This window comes from Rhipicephalus microplus, chromosome X, assembly GCF_043290135.1.
Source record: "Rhipicephalus microplus isolate Deutch F79 chromosome X, USDA_Rmic, whole genome shotgun sequence".
NCBI lineage: Eukaryota > Metazoa > Arthropoda > Arachnida > Ixodida > Ixodidae > Rhipicephalus > Rhipicephalus microplus.
In genome coordinates, this window is record NC_134710.1 from 57,677,549 (window position 1) to 57,694,624 (window position 17,076).

The window sequence follows — 17,076 nt, forward strand, 5'->3', positions numbered from 1 at the left end:
ATGCGCGCTCTACGCTAAGGAATACTGAAAAAAAAAAAACACAGGGACTTTTATGCTCGCTTGCTTGCTCGCTTGTATACCTCTGTTCTGGCTCTTACCCATTAAGGGGGATTGGCCAAGTAGCTTGCCCTTAATGCAAGTGATCAATTAAGGTCTATTAATCATGATGGGTAAAGTGATTACATTGTTTTTAACAGAATAGGGTAATTTTGGCACAATAAAGAAAAAAAGGAGATTAAAGAAGAGAAATTTATAGAATTTTTTGAATTACGTAGAATTACTCATAATACACGAATATTGAGTAGCTTAAGTTTATGCAGTCTATTAATGAAATGCTAAGTTTAAGCTTCGTTCGGCAAGAAAGTTCATCGATGACTCAGCAAGGTAATCTCCTTGTGTAACACAGGAATTCACAGCGGACCCCGCAGACGTTCCTGTCTTTTACGCATTCAACTCGAAGGCGAAAGCCATCTTCGTTTTATTTTCAATCGGTGTATAGATTGTGCCCCACCACCCTTAGCAAGCTTGCTGCATTTAAAGTGTTGTGCGCTGTCTCTATGATCGAATCACCTTTTCCCGATGCGATGACGTGACGTTATCACGTGACGTCCCGTCAAACAACGTCATGATGTCATAATGACGCCACGAATTCTGGCGGCGATCTGTCATTCCCTCATGATATTTTTTTTGCATCACACGTCCCCCGACGCCGCGACATATACGGCTTTAAGGCTTTAAACTTAAAAAAAAGTCATTTGTCTTCGTGGTGCAGCCGGAGCTAAAAATGTGTGTGTGTGTGTGTGTGTGTGTGTGTGTGTGTGTGTGTGTGTGTGTGTGTGTGTGTGTGTGTGTGTGTTTAAAGACTATCTTCACCGATGAATTTTGACGCTGCCATATCCATTTATAATAAGAAGGAAGGAAGGAGAAGAAGAGTATTATTTCCTGTTGTTTCACACACCTCTTGTTGTATCACATCCCTTTATACCTATATTAGATTGTTCTAGAAGCGCATGACACTTAGTGATGGAAGGCTACGCATTATCTTCGATTGGAAATAATTTATTAATGGGCTCACGATATCAATAAAAAGGTGTTCTTACATTGCTCATTAGTATATATATAGGGGCTGTGTGGGAGATCACAGCAGTCACTAAGTCACCTAAGGAGTGTGATAGCTTGAATTTATGCGAGTAGATGTAGATGGGAAACCATTTCCTTCGACTGATCTTGCAGCTTTATCATTCATAGTGCAGCTGTTATAACTTTTAAAAACGTATCCACGAATGAATAAACAATGGGCTTAATTGGCAGATAGCAGTGCTCTAGCTATATATAATCGGCGTGTCTTGCAAGCATCGGCTTTAGGTTACTGCACTTTTTTTTGTGAATGCAGGGGTGCGTCGGCAGTTACTACTTCGTACACGACTTCCTGATCTCGAACGAGCTACTCCGAGATGGATCCAAGTTTCAGGGTGCTATTATTATGGACACCATCTTGCACTACAACGACACAATGTACTCTCAAGACATTCCCGTTGATTTTCAGGATGTAAGTATAGTGTTTTGTAAAGTCTTATCACAGTTGCATCCAAAGGCATGTGCCGGAATTTTCATTCATCATCATGCAGCATGACTACACGTACGCCCATCGCACTGCATGGCAAAGGCCTCTGTCATGCCGTGCTTTCGGCGGCCGCATTATCCCCGAAAGTTTGGTTAACTCATCTACTCGCCTAACTTTCCGATTTCCTCTTCCTTCACTTTTTTAATATCAGTAAATTTCTGCCATGGAGGAAGCAGGAAGTTTAGAAATATTCACTAACAAGCTCCGAACAAAGTTGTAGCGCACCCTTGACCTACCCACCCGCTTCCTTTTCCCTGCGATATGGCACCTGTAGGGTAGCGTGTAGGTTTCGTGGGCACACAACGAAAAATGGAAAACCACCATGTACTATGGCAGTTGCTGTTCACTAAGTGAGCGAAAGAAGGGGAATTTCAAGGGTTTGTTTTTATTTGTTAAGTACAATTCTAATTAAAACTAACAGACCACAAAGAGGAGGAGGAGGAGGAAGGGAAGAAATGAAAGGCAGGGAGGTCAACCAGACGCACGTCCGGTTTGCGACCCTGCACTGGGGGAAGGGGTGAGGGGGGTTAAAGGAGAAGAGAGAGAGAAGTGAAGGGCAACGTGTGTGTAGATGTGACCTTGTCCAATGCACGCTTATAAGCGGTCGCGTAGTCCGGTCGTCTTTAGAAAATTTAGCAGTGCTCGCGTCGCTTTGCTGGCCAGCGACGCGTACAGCCATGAACCAAGGATCTTCTCTTCAGAAAAAGGTCTACTGTCTAGTGTCTCTAACGTTTCGCGTAGCAAGTTGCGTTCGCTCGAAAAACGTTCACATGAACACAATAGATGTTGTATTGTCTCGTCAGTGTCACACGATTCACATCGGGAGCTATCCGCCATTCCTATGCGAAAGGAGTACGCCTTTGTAAAAGCTACTCCTAACCACAGGCGGCGCAGTAAAGTTGCATCCTGGCGGGAGAGGTCCGATAGAACTTGAAGCTTTCTCGATGGGTCCAATTTGTGTAGGCGGCGGTTGCTGACACTGGGGTCACTCAGCCAAGTTTCCGACATGGTGTTAGCGAACGGATGAAGGCCCCTTGCAGCGTCGGTTCTCGACAATGGAATTGGGGTTGTCTGGACGTCCACGTGGGCGGATCGGGCAGCATTATCAGCAAGGTCATTACCGACAATACCACAATGTCCCGGTAACCACTGGAACACCACGTCATGTCCTTTCGATAAAACTTCGTGAATCACTTTTCTTATTTCATTCACTAGTTGTTGATGCTCCCTTTGTCGTAAAGCTGATTGCAAGCTCTGAAGGGATGCCTTGGAGTCGCAGAACACAGCCCATTTTTGAGGTCAGGCTTCCGCGATATAAAGTATAGCAGCACGTAAGGCGGCAAGCTCCGCTGCTGTGGATGTTGTCCTATGCGACAGTTTGAGCTTTATAGTGACCTGGTACGCCGGGATGACAACAGCACCTGTGGAGCTGTCAACCGAGACCGATCAATCGGTGAAAATGTGGGTCCTCTGGCCGTATTTTTCGTTGACTAGCGACAATGTCATCTGTCGTAGGACCAGTGTTGAATTACGGTTCTTGTCCGTTATTCCCGGAATAGTGAGGCACACCTGTGGTTGTTTAGGCACCACGGAGGTGACGCCGGTCTTGTTGCTGGAGTGAAGCCGAAAGGAAGGCATTCTCTATGGGCAGAAATAATCTTTGAAAACATCGCTTGTGGGCCCGCAGGGCGCGGGTTCAAATCCCGGCTGCGGCGGCTGCATTTCCGATGGAGGCGGAAATGTTGTAGGCCCTTGTGCTCAGATTTGGGTGCACGTTAAAGAACCCCAGGTGGTCTAAATTTCCGGAGCCCTCCACTACGGCGTCTCTCATAATCATAGAGTGGTTTTGGAACGTTAAACCCCACATATCAATCAATCAAACATCGCTTGTGGTCTTTGAAGTGGCAACACTGCAACATGGTGACCAGGAACTCGGCAGAGGTGTCTTATGTGGGCTCTCAAATTGTCAATGGTGATGTATGTTTGAATTGGATGCTCTCTTGCGATCATAATTGCCCCGTAGGTTGACGTGCATCGCGGCATTCCTAAGCACACGCGTAGTGCTTGTCCTTGCAGACTTTCGAGGGTTCGGATGTTCGTCTTGCACGTACTTGCCAGTAACGGCAAGCTGTAGCGCAAAAATCCCAGAAACAGTGCCCTGTATAGCTGCATCATTGACCTTATCGATGTGCCCCACGATTTTCCGCAGAGGAACCGCATTATATGGACGATGGAAGTTGCCTTCTCTTCAGGTAATTGCAGTGGGCACTCCACGAAAGGTCACTGTCAATAATCACACACAGGAAGCGATGGTTCTTCTGGTATGGAATATTTTGCCCATTGATGGTAACGGGCTATTGTGTCATGGCTCTGCGAGTAAACGCAACCAATGCACATTTCTCCGTTGAGACGGAAAGACCTTGCTTGCGGAGATATGAGCATGCCAGGGTGGCAACCTGCTGGACTCTTGCACGTTTTTGTAGACGAGGACGAACTACAGCCGAAGTCCATAGACAAATATCGTCTGCATATATTGATATGAGGATAGTACTTGGCAAAATTTCACGAAGTCCTGCCATCACGAGGTTAAATAAAGTGGGACTTAATACGGCGCCCTGAGGGACGCCACGGGAGGTGTAGTAATTGGTGGTAGGTCCATCTGAGGCTTGTACAAAAAAGTACCTTCTCGTCAAATTATCCTGGATCCTTGGAACATCCGACCACCGATTCCAACAGCTTCCAACGAGTCTAGGGTGGCTTTATGTGTTACGTTCTCATAAGCCCCTTTGACGTCGAGGAAGAGTGCCAGTGGTATGCGCTTGACGCTCTTCTGTTGCTGGATAAATGTTGTGAGATCAATCACGTTGTCAAGAGATGACCTACCTCGCCGAAAACCCGTCATGCAGTTTGGGTATACGTTGTAGCGCTCGAGGTACCATTGTAGGCGTGTAAGTATCATCCTTTCCATGACTTTTCCTACGCAACTTGCGAGGGCAACAGGGCGAAATGATGTCAAATCAAATGGTGACTTTTCTGCTTTAAGTAGTGGCACAAGTCGACTTATCTTCCAATCCTGGGGAACAATGCCCGCCTGCCATGAGTGGCTGTAATAGCTTAACAACTGTCCCCTTGCCTCCTGTTGAAGGTTGGCTAGAGCGGCGTAGGTGATGCCATCGGGTCCTGGTGAAGATGATCGTCGGGAAGCCGCCAAAGATGCGTCAAGTTCTTCTATAGTGAAAAGATTGTCCATTTCGGAGATGCGGGGTTCAGTGATAACACTCCTAATGGTGCCAGCGGACAAGGCGGACACACCAGCGATTCGCGTACAAAACTCATTTGCCACTTCAAGTTGGGGGTGGCCTAAATGTGGGGCTAAAGCCATGAAAAGATGTCTTCTTTGGGGAGTCGAGCGCAGGCCACGAATAGTGCTCCAGATGCGTGACAACGGCTTTCGGGGATCCGATGATTCGCAGAATGATTTCCAGCGTTCCTGTTCAAGTTTGTCTAAACGTCGTTGGACTTTTTTTCTGTTTGCGTCGTGCCAGCCTCACGTCGCATATTGCTTTCGTCCGCCTGTATCTTCTTTCCGCCCTTCGACGAAGCGCGCACAGTTTTTCCAGTTCAACGTCGAAATCTGAACGCTTTCCGGTGAACGGGAGGAGACAGGAAGCTTCCCTCATTGCCTCTTTGATGACATCCTCCAAGTTCTGGTCAGGGTCTTCACGACATGTATTTTCCATGAGTCGCTGAAATTTGGACCAATCAATTCTTCGTATTGTGGTCTTAGGAGAGGAGTTAGTAAGACCCCTTATTCGAATATAAGTTGGAATGTGGTCACTCCCATGCGTTTCGATGTCTGAAAACCAGTGCATTTGCGACCGGAAGTTTTTGGATACCAGAGTCAAATCGAGGCAACTGCTGTACGTAAGGCCCTGCAGGTATGTAGGACTGCCATCATTTAAGAAACATAAGTCATGCTTGGAGGCGAATGACACGAGGTTTCTTCCTTTAGCGTTGATCGTCGAACTACCCCAGATTAAGTGGTGTGCGCTGAAGTCTCCAGTTATAACCCACGGGCCCGTAGTTGTTGTCAGTATGTCTCGTAGTCGGTCTTGTTCAAATCGTCCGGATGGAGATATGTAGACACCAATGAGTGTGAATGACACTTTTTCCTTTTTAACACGTAAGCAGACATATTGATTGTCGTCATGCGATTGAACTGCATGATGCACATATGTGAAATCTGTGCGAATGTAAACAACCACCTTGCTGCGTTCCTCGCACGTTGAAGAAACGAAAGATTCATACCCTGATAGTTTAGGAGGTTGTTGCACGTTTTGTTCACATATAACTATTATAGGAGTATGATTGATGAATATATACTGACGGAATGGGAATATGCCAATGGATTTCGAGTCCATCGCCATAACCACTTGGCCACGACTGCGTGTGTAACTGACGGAATGAAGAGATGCGGGATCTCAGGCCTCTCGCGTTCCACTGCATTATCGACGCTTGTCGGACCTCGTTGCGGAAGGAGAAAATTGGTCGAGCCATGGTTGCTACTGGAGACTTGCAAATACTGGACTTAGAGCATCCAGTACTTGTAGTGCACTCTGAGCGAGTGGAGACTTCAGGCTGCTGCACAGCTTTCGCATGGCATCCAGCAGTGTTCGGAACATTCTGATGACTTCTGTGTCCTCCTCAGGCAGCTTGTCAGTCGCTGGCTGGAGTGATGTTACTGTCGATGTGCGCTTGGGATTTGCAGGTGGCTGTGATTTCGGCAATGAAGGCCAAACTGATTCATCTGCAACAGTGCTGCTCGTTGGTTTGTTGACCGCGCTGGCCGCCTTCGGTCTGAGAGGCAAGGGTGGTGGAAGAGAAAAGTGGTGGAGTGGCGCTTTCGATGCAGCGCCTGTGGCATTCTTTGATGAACTGCGGCGACGATGACGCCTCTTTCGGATGGTCCTGGCAGCCTCTCGATGCGACGAATTGTCTTTGACCATTTGTTTCAATACCGCTATTTTCCTTTGGATTTTGGGGCATTCTTTTGACGAAGCTGCATGTGACCCATGACAATTCGAGCATTTGAGGGTAGTTGCTTCGCAGTCATCCGCAGAATGGGCTTCCACGCAACGAGGACACACCGTCATATTTTCGCATACGCTTCTCACGTGGCCTATCTTCATGCACTTGTAACACTGTAAGGGCTTCGGTACGAAAGGTCGCACAGAATGCCGAAAATGGCCCACCTTTACGTGTGAAGGAAGAGAGTCGCCCTTGAACATGATCTTCAAGCAGCGTGAGTTTCTCAAACGAACAACTTTTGCGATGACGCTGGCTTCATTTGCCGGTTTGACCAGAACATCGAAGTCGGAGCTGGGAATGGCAGTATCCACATCGTAGATGACTCCAGTGACGACGTTAGAGCTCACAGGAATGTAGGAGCGAACTTTCATTCCCCCCAGCTCGTTGACGTTGCGCAGTATATTAAGTGCCGCAGCATGCCAAACGTCGATGGCCAATATGTTCTTACGCGTGTTCACTCTGATGTCTGTGATCTCGTTTGGCACGAGTCCTTCCAGCATTACCGAAGCATATTGCCTGTTGAGGCGCTTCATGTTACCATCCGGTACCTCAGAGACAAAAAGGATAGTGTTTGTCACGGGTCTCCTTGGCACTTTGTCGTTCAGCGTACTCGATGACGAAGATGTTCTGACGTTCCACCTCTTCACTTTACGGCTCAGCACCAGCTTAAAATCGTCGTCGTCGGAAGGCTCTTCGCTGCTCATTGGGTAAACAAGAGCGCTCTCGGCGTCTTAGTCGCTGTAGAGTCCCGTACGCTTCCTGGATGCGGCCACCGCCGACGCCGCCGTAACTGGCGGATGTCCATGGGGGTCCACGTCCATCACCGACGGACACGGATGTGATATTCACGAAGTTCACTTATAATTAGGTGAAAAAAGAGAGCACCTACTGAAAGAGCGATCTGCTAAGCAATCACTTTGTCGGGAACAGGCCACAAGAAAGACATGATAACTATAGCGGTGCTAGGGTGTCTTGTTAGGGTGGTGTGAAGCTAATATACTTACATTAATTGTTCTAAAACTATTTTTGTTATCATCACAAAATAAATCACCGCAGTGCATTCCGCCCATTTTCATTGATAACCATGCATTATCGGCAAGCGAAGAATGTGTTTACTTAGGCGTCAATATTAACCATAACTTGAAATTTCAGAACCATGTAACACATCTTAAAAAGAAGTTATCTCACGAAATACGCGTCCTCATCAGAGCACGTCCATTTTTTTCGTGTCTGATTTTGCTATCACTTTATTTCGCGTTTGTACACTCTCGCATCAATTGCTGCCTAACCTCATGGGGTAACACGAACACCACTCACTTAAAACCACTACAAATCATTCAGAACCATGCAATTCTATTAATCACGTTTATTTCACTCGCCTACAATGCTAAACAGTTGCTAGAAGAAAGTAAAATTCTCAGCGTTGCGATCCTTGTAAAATTCAATCTCACCACTGTTATTTCGCAACTGAATAATGAACAAATATAATTATCATTCATTCCTTCATCATCTTTACTAAATACTAACCCAACTTGTTTCGCGCAGCATAACAATTTCATTACTCCCAAAGGGAGAACTAATCACAAATTTCGCCATAAAGTGAAAACGTTTTTGCTATGGGACATTCATTTTTCTGCCAAACTGATTTATCCCTCTCCATGCCATTCTCTCTTCACTCTCTTGTTTATTTCTCTCTCTCTCTTTATGCTATTTATATAGATAGATATATTTTTATAGTTTACATTTCCGATGACATATAGTGGATGTTAGCATAGTACCAGAATTGTCTTTGTATCTCATTTTTTTTTTAACCTTGTCGCCTATTATTTTTGCCCCTGTTGTTGCCCATTGAATATTTATATTTACATTTTATAGGAAGTCCCATTTTAGTGTATACTATGGGATCTGCTTCTGTATATCTTTCTTGTACTTTGAATTATAAAATAATAAAACTTGATTTGATTTGTTTTGCTAACACTCTCCAATTTAGGTGTACATATATACCCCATAAAGTGATTGGGGAGATGACCGCCGCTGTATCTCACCAGATCGGGCGCAATTGTTTAAGATATCAGGTTCGGTCCTTGACAGCGGCAAGTTTTCTTTTCGTTTACATTACTTTCTTTTCAGTTACATCAAAATTACTACAAATAACATCCCCTATACTTTCCTTGGCTTTTTTGTCTGTTAGTTATAACATGTATGTATTGAATATAGCTTACCACTCTCATGAACCCTACAAGCTAGTTTGTTGTGCAAAAATCATTATAATAATCAGCACAAATTAGTTACATTAACAGGTTTCTCACTATGCAAAACAAACTTTGAAATTTTGATTGTCGCCATAAATTATTGTGCACTTATATTTCCACATAACACCCTTCACATCCATTTATTGTCCCTAACCTACCCCACCTTTCTTCTGTCATCCATGCCGGCATGAAAAGGGGAGGGTTTGTTAGAGGTTATGATACATGACCCCTCGTACTCGATCGATACTGTGCGCGCTCCAAGACTTTCTGGAAAAATTTCGTGTCTCTCGACAGTTACATGCAGCTATTGCGTTCGTATGCAGGCCAGCCCGATGGTGGTGAATGCGATCATGGCGGACAGCTTCCGCGGCAACTTTCTGGCCAGCATGTCGCGGTGGCGGATGGACGAGCGGTTGGCAATGACATTCAGTCGCGCCTGGCACCGCGAGCACAAGTCTAACTTCCGCCTTCACAGCCTGGCTATACCGTTGGGGCCCCAACCGATGGCAGCCAGCCTTGCCAAGCACATAAACTTCCTGCGGAGTGACCACGTGATGTTCTGGTACCACAGCCATCCGGTCTATAGAGAAAGCCTCAGCGCCATCCTTCTCACGGACACCGGTGAGGAAACCACACGTCGCATGCTTTCGCGCTATATCCTACATATTTTTATAGATTAAAAAATAAAGATCTAAGCACAGAGTGTAGCACTCCTTAGCTAAATGTGTGTAAGGTCACAAAAAAGGGAGAAAAAGCTGATTGTATTTACTTGCCCACGCGCCTTTCTTAAACTAACTCTTTCCTCCTGTAGCAACGACAAAGGCAATTTAGCTTTTTAATTTTTCTGTGCTGCCCTCTGCCGTTTTGGTATGGGGGCGTAGCTTTGCGGAGTGATCCGTTACAATATAATCTCTGGTGCAAGCTGGTCTGCCAGTAGAGTTGCTGCCGCTAGCCTCCATGTCCGCCAGAACATAAGCCTCCGCTATCGGAGACCCTTCCTCAGAGTTTCGTGACTTTACCGCCAGGGGAAGGACGCATGCGCTGTGGGCAACCTCCGGCGATTTTTCCACCATGTCAGGGTAACGGTGCTTTTATGTTCCCGAGACACTCTTCTCAGGCACCCGATAGTTGAAATGCTGAACAAATACGAAAATTATTTTCAATAGGCAAAAAGGCACAATACTGAAACCGAAACCCAACCAAGTGCACTGTCTACGTGTGACGTACTACTTTGCCAGAACCGGAAATTCTGCAAGGCATACCGGTCCTTCCATTCATAGACCGTGTGACATTTCAATTAGTTGCCATCACATTTATTGCTTCACCCTTAAGAAGGAGAAACTGTAACTTCTTTTCCCCTTTTTTACGGCCATCGGATTGACCAGTTTCGCTGTTGTTTAGCTTTACGCGGCAGTACATGCTTCTTTTTTTTCTTCCTTGTAGATTATCACGCACTATATATATATATATATATATATATATATATATATATATATATATATATATATATAGATATATATATATATATATATAGTCTTTCGTACTAACAGAAGGCGAATGTGATAAACTAAATACAAGGGCAACTAGTGCCGACATACTAAGCACATTCAACGCAACGTTAGAAACCATGCGTGGACACCATCATTGGAAAGCGTGCGGGAGGGATGTTCGAAAATTGCGCACGTAAACCATAGAGCAAAATAGTATGCGTAAAGTACGTCTGCTGCTGTCTACTTGCAAACGCAGGACCCTTCCGTGGGACAATGCGCGAGTGCTACCACGAAGTATGCGATGACATCACGGCACTGAATGACCTCAATCTGCACTTCCTCCAAAAGACGACAAACTCGCTTGTCGCGACCATCGTGGACCTGGCCAAGGGATCTTGTGATACAGGTAAAAGAACAAGGAAACTTGGCTTACTCTCCTTGGCAGCGCACCTGCCAAAAGGTGCACTGAGGGGAAAAAATTGTGGCAATAAATTATTTTTTCATCATATACAAGTATACCGCCTTCCAGCAGACATTCCGAAGGCCACAACGAGAGGTGACTACTACATACAGCAGACGCACAACCCCCGCCTTAAGGAGCTTTAGCCCTAATATGTGGCTTTTAACGTTGCAAAACCAACATATTATTATGAAAGACGCCGTAGTGGAGGACTCCGGAAATTTCGGCCAGCTGGGGTGCTTAACATTCTAAGCTACCCTCCATCAGTTTTTGTCCATGCATTTCATATGATATTCGTACATGTGCAATGTCAGGAGAAAATTATGCAACAAGTGTGCCGATAGATGATTGAACTTTGTGACCTTCAAATAGTTTCCCCACAAAAATTCGTAAGAAAAATTTTCTGACTCACTTTAGGCTACAGTCAGCCAGATGCATTTGGTCACATTGTGATTGCGTGTGTCAGCATATTTTCTTAGCTCTGCCTAAAGATAGCTAGGGCCCCCCATACATTTGATGGTGAATTCGAACTTTTCAGATATTTTATTGATTGATATGTGGGGTTTAACGTCCCAAAACAACCATTAATTATTAGAGACGCAGTAGTGGAGGGCTCCAGAATCTTCGACCACCTGGGGTTCTTTAACTTGTACCCAAATCTGAGCACACGGGCCTACAGTATTTTCGTCTTCATCGAAAATGCAGCCGCCACAGCCGAGATTCGATCCCGCGACCTGTGGGAGAGCAGACGAGTACTTTAGCCACTAGACCACCGCGGCGGGGCAAGGTTGCAATAAAAAAAAGAACTGGCGGCAATAAAAAAGATTTTTTCGTGCATAAAGAGACGTAACGAGACGCTGGTTGTCAGTTTCCCTTTGATTAATAGAAAATAAGAACCATTTCGTGTTACTAAGAAAATGGCACGAACGATTCAGAAGTTCCGTTTCTGGCTAGATAGGTGGTGCCATATAGCAGGGCCCAGTTGAACAGAGACACGATATGCAGAACCATGGCCTTCGAGATTGCAGGAAATTGTTGAATGGCCTTTGCTACTATGGCTTCATAAGGTTATGGCTCCAAGTTTTTTGTCCCTTCATGTATCGCTCCCGCTACGTTCACTGTGCCCGCGGCCGCGCAGTAAAGGCGGGCAACGTTGGGCACGGCTACTGTGACATCGGAGAGACTGTTTTCCGGCTGTCGATTGCAAAATGTGCTAACGCGATGCGTACCATTAAATGTTATTTCAAAATAAGCACTTAATTGACACAAAAGTAGTACTACGAAGTTTCTGAAGCGCTATTTCAACAATCAACATACTTAACATTTGCCTCGAGTGTCCCTTAAATTTAGTAATTGCACGTTAAAGAACCCCAGGTGGTCAAAACTTCTGGAGTCTTCCACTAAGTGTCCCTCATAACCATATAATGGTTTTGGGACGTCAAACCCCACATATAGAATTAGTAGCTACTCTTTTGGAAGTCAAGCATGCCTAACTTCTGACAGCTCACAGGGCTCGTAATAAATTGACGCAATATCTGCCTACACAGCTTTGGATGTTTGGACACAGCTTAACTCTTTGTGCAACAGTGGCACATGCATTTTTTCCCCGGCAGAAAAAAATTTTCTCCCACATCACCCGTTGCGATTTGCGCAACGCTAAGTCAGTCATATCTTACCCCAATCTTTGCCATCCCAATGGAATGGAAAAACTTTTTGTCCTGCAGGACACGCTTAGCGGGCGTCTCCCACGTAGGGACCGACAGGGAGTACCTGGCGGCCGCTTCGTGGGCCCGCTGAACGGCCCATTGCTGGTCGACGATAAAAAATTTCATTTTTGATTTCTATTTGCGGTTGTAGAGTTACAAGGGCGTTGAATTACGGTCAATTTTTATGATAGCTTCTGAATTTTCCTTTGTTTCAAATTGATAAAACTTCCAAATCAAATAGCCCGAGAATTTCTTTTTCTTCAGAGAGGCCACTATACTTTCCAGTCATCGCGTATTTTTGAATTTCCACAATAACATGACCGATGAGTGCATCAGAACAACCCTCTGACAAGTTTTGCCTCTCATCTTACAGCGCAATCGCCGATACTGATGCATGGAAATATTTTTTTTTTGATGTCGCAAGCCTCTTGAAAAAGCTTGCACATAATTACTAACGACAGCTGTACTCGCTTATTCTGACAGCAATACAGAAAAAAATGGTGTGTGCATAGAAGCTTAGAGGAGGTGAAGCTGCAGGTGGTGATCTGCTGAAGTGATCTCCGCAAAACTTTCCTCTTCACAACTTGAGAAGTGACTCTCAGCAGTGCCACTTGCTTCAGCCGTTTCATCTGTTGATGCAATCGTTAGTTAAGCCTTGTTGACTTGTGATAGTGTTTTCCCACTTTTGAACACGCTTCCCAGTTTCGTTAATTAATGTCCTAATTTTGATGAAATTTCAGATCATTTATTTGTAATCTATGTGACTATACCACAGCCAGTTTTTATATCCTCAGTACAAAAATATAGGGAAATCTACAAATGGTTAATAAGTATGAAGAGGCCCCTCCCAAACACCTGACTAAAGAAATAGTCTCACGCACTCGGCAATGACTTTTGAAAGCAGAGTTGCTGGCTATCGAGCTGATGACGTCAGTTTGTAGTGAACAACACTTGGTGCAGGCATTGAAGGCATCCTACTTTGAGAAGGGAATGCTGCGGACTAGTTGTATCTTACTAGTGATCTTTATTGCAAAGGTGTGAAAACGCCATAACTCTGGAAATATTTTTTTATTCAATGCTAATGCACTAGTTGACCTGCTATGCAACCTTTGTTTAACTTTACACTTTTAATGAAGAGCAGTATTCCACACACAAACCCCTCATTCGGTATTTTAGCAGCATCTATGTTCTACCTCATTGTTTCTGATTTGTACACAAACGGTGCAACAAATATACAATGCAGTAGGACTGTCATGACTGCTTAATTTTTATACCATTCCTAAAATAATAATCTCGACACAGATTTTGCAAATTAGAGGGTCTGTGTATGGGTTCATACAAATTACTTTTATGCATTTTATGTCAAATCCATTAAATGTCTTTTGAAGTACGTCTGTGTTAGCAAAATAAAATTTCTCAAGTATGAGTACTGAACAGGGATGTGCAAATGCTCATATTTTCAATGCACATGAGCATAAACTTCCGCGAATTGAAACCAGCTGAGAAAAGACTCTTGTGTTCAGAGTTGTTATAGGCTACACACTGCACGAGGAATAGGCCACAAAACACAAAAAGTGTGTATATATATATATATATATATATATATATATATATATATATATATATATATATATATATATATATATATATATATATATATATATATATATATATATATATTGTACCGAAGCATAGTGGCGCCAGCTCTGTGCCAGCGTGAAAGAAGACGTTGACGTCCGTGTGTGGCTCGTGCTTGCCGGGTTCCTGCCTGTACCAGCTTGTTGCGGCTAACGTTTCTGGAATAATAACCTGTGTTTTTACGCAACCTTGCTCGTTGCATTTGGTGGAAACGTGCTGGGTAACGTCCTGGAGCTCCGCAGCCGTAAGCTACCATCTCAGTCCACGATGACCGAGCGCGTCGATCCCCCACAAGGCTCTTCCACGCTGCCACTTGTCATGTGTTCTGGTGTACTTCGTCTGCGTGACCCACCAGTATACAACGGCGCTGAAGATCAAGATGTCGAGGACTGGCTGGCAGAGTACGAGCATGCCAGCGCGATTAACAAGTGGGATGACCCTGCGAAGCTGATTCACGTCATCTTCTACTTGACGGATTTGGCCAACCTATGGTTCACCAACCACCAAGCCGACATCCCCACCTGGTCGGTTTTCAAAGAGGCCATCACCTCGTTTTTCGGTCGTCCAGCCATGCGTAAGCTTCGCGCTGAACTGGGACTGCGGGGACGATTTCAGCGAAATGGTGAGAGCTTCACAAGCTACATTGAGGATGTGATCAGCCTCTGTAGGCGAGTTGATGACAGGATGACGGAGTCTGACAGAATAAAGAACATAATGAAAGGCATTGATGACGATGCTTTTCATATGCTTGTGGCCAAAGACCCACAGACCGTCACGGCCTTGACTCAGTTGTGTCAAAGTTTCGATGAGCTGCGCAAGCAACGAGTTTCTACACGTCGCGCTAATACGCAGACAGCTGATATTTCGGCCTTGGAGTGCAAAAGCAGTGGCCCCGACTACAGCGTGTTAATGCCTCAAATTCAACAGTACATCCGGGAGGAAGTTGCTCGACAGCTCTCTCTTGTCGCCACCATCAACGAGACCCCCACAACACTGGACCACTCACTTCGCCGTGCTATTCAGACGCAAGTTGCCGAGGCTCTCCCTTCGCCCACATCCCCAATATCAGTGGCTGCACCGCTGACTTATGCAGAAGCCGTCCGCCGACCTTCTGCCCAACCGCCGCTCCCTTCATACAGTCCATCCACCAACTACTACAGGTCACCAGTTTCAGTTTATCCGGTAAATCGGCCCATTCCACCACCTCGAGCACCTGCCAACTCTTGGCGTACTCCGGATAACCGGCCCATCTGCTACAACTGTGGTATTCCAGGACATGTCGCGCGCTACTGTCGTCGCCGTGGATTCTATTTTAATGATGTGCAGCATTCCGGCAACATACCTCGGCCATCAGAATCGCATGTGACACCTGATTCGCATGACCCCCGCTCACGTCGACCAGACTTCAGCCGACGTCGATCTCCTTCACCCCGTCTTCGGTCTCCTTCCCCCATGCTTCGCCGTTCCAACCACGCCCAGGAGGAAAACTGACAGTCGCAGTTCCTGAGGCAAGAGCTGCGCCACCGACGAAATTTCCAAGGCCTCATCTATCGCCCCCTAACGAGATTGCCGTGTTTGTGGACGGTTTCGCCACAACTGCTCTTGTCGACACAGGTGCCGCTATTTGTATAATCAGTGAAGTGTTATGCCGCAAACTGAACAAAGTGACGACTCCACTGGTTGAAATTTCTTTACGCACGGCGAGTTCGCAACACGTCCAACCTTCTGCCACATGCACTGCTCGTGTTGTGATTCAAGGGGTGCTTTACATCGTAGAATTTGTCGTCCTTCCGCATGCGTCGCATGAAATCATCCTGGGATGGAACTTTCTTTCCGCTAATCATGCGGTTGTCGACTGCGCTCGTGCTCAACTCGTTTTGTTTCCATTCAGCACGACATTCATAGATCTCCCTCGCTCACCCAAAAAGGTGATCGTCGCCGCTGACGTCGTCATTTCTGCTTTTTCGGTCACCGCGGTATCTCTTTTGTGCAACTCCGTTTCCGATTCAACTGCCCTATTTATGCCGTCACAAGAATGCGCTCGTCGCCGGAACCTTGTCGTCCCGTTTGCCGTCATAACACTTGCCGATGGCTCCAGTGCCGTGTACGTGTGCAATCCGTTCCCTTGTCCCGCTACCTTATTGCATGGCGAATGCATTGGAAGTCTTGACACTTATGATGACATCTTTCCTTTCGATGCCCGTTCTTATACGACACCGATGTCCGTGGATGCTGTCACAGCTGGCACCGTGCCCTCACTACCTGACGAAGACGTTTTGTTGCGCAGCGTAGACACCGGCCTTACGCAAGACCAGCGCAATCAGCTCATTCAACTACTTGACCGTTTCCGCGCCTCCTTCGACCACGGACAACCTCCCTTGGGACGCACGTCAGTTGTCGCTCACCATATCGACACCGGTCATCATACTCCACTTCGCCAGCGCCCCTACCGCGTCTCGCAGGCCGAGCGTGACGTCATCACTCAACACGTCGACGAGATGCTGCAACGTGGTGTTATTCAGCACTCACACAGTCCTTGGGCTTCGCCAGTGGTCCTCGTGCGAAAAAAGGATGGCTCCATCAGGTTTTGCGTGGATTATCGTCGACTAAACAACATCACACGCAAGGATGTTTATCCCCTGCCACGCATTGATGACGCCTTGGATTGCCTTCAAGGTGCGGAGTTTTTCTCTTCACTGGATCTGCGCTCTGGATATTGGCAAGTACCAATGGCTGAACCAGACCGTCCAAAAACGGCGTTTGTGACCCCTGACGGCTTATATGAATTTAATGTAATGCCCTTCGGTCTTTGCAATGC

At 45.9% G+C, this 17,076-nt stretch overlaps 1 protein-coding gene across 2 annotated transcripts in view; it reads left to right on the plus strand.

Moving 5' to 3' along the window:
- The window catches only part of LOC119176702 (uncharacterized), a 54,471-nt gene that overhangs the window by 34,221 nt on the left and 3,174 nt on the right, over positions 1–17,076 (plus strand). For both annotated transcript variants that reach the window (XM_075876747.1, XM_075876748.1), the window contains exons 5-7: positions 1,394–1,549; positions 9,288–9,585; positions 10,711–10,860. In XM_075876747.1, coding sequence (XP_075732862.1) covers positions 1,394–1,549; positions 9,288–9,585; positions 10,711–10,860 — 604 coding nt within the window. The remainder of the gene's footprint in view (positions 1–1,393; positions 1,550–9,287; positions 9,586–10,710; positions 10,861–17,076) is intronic.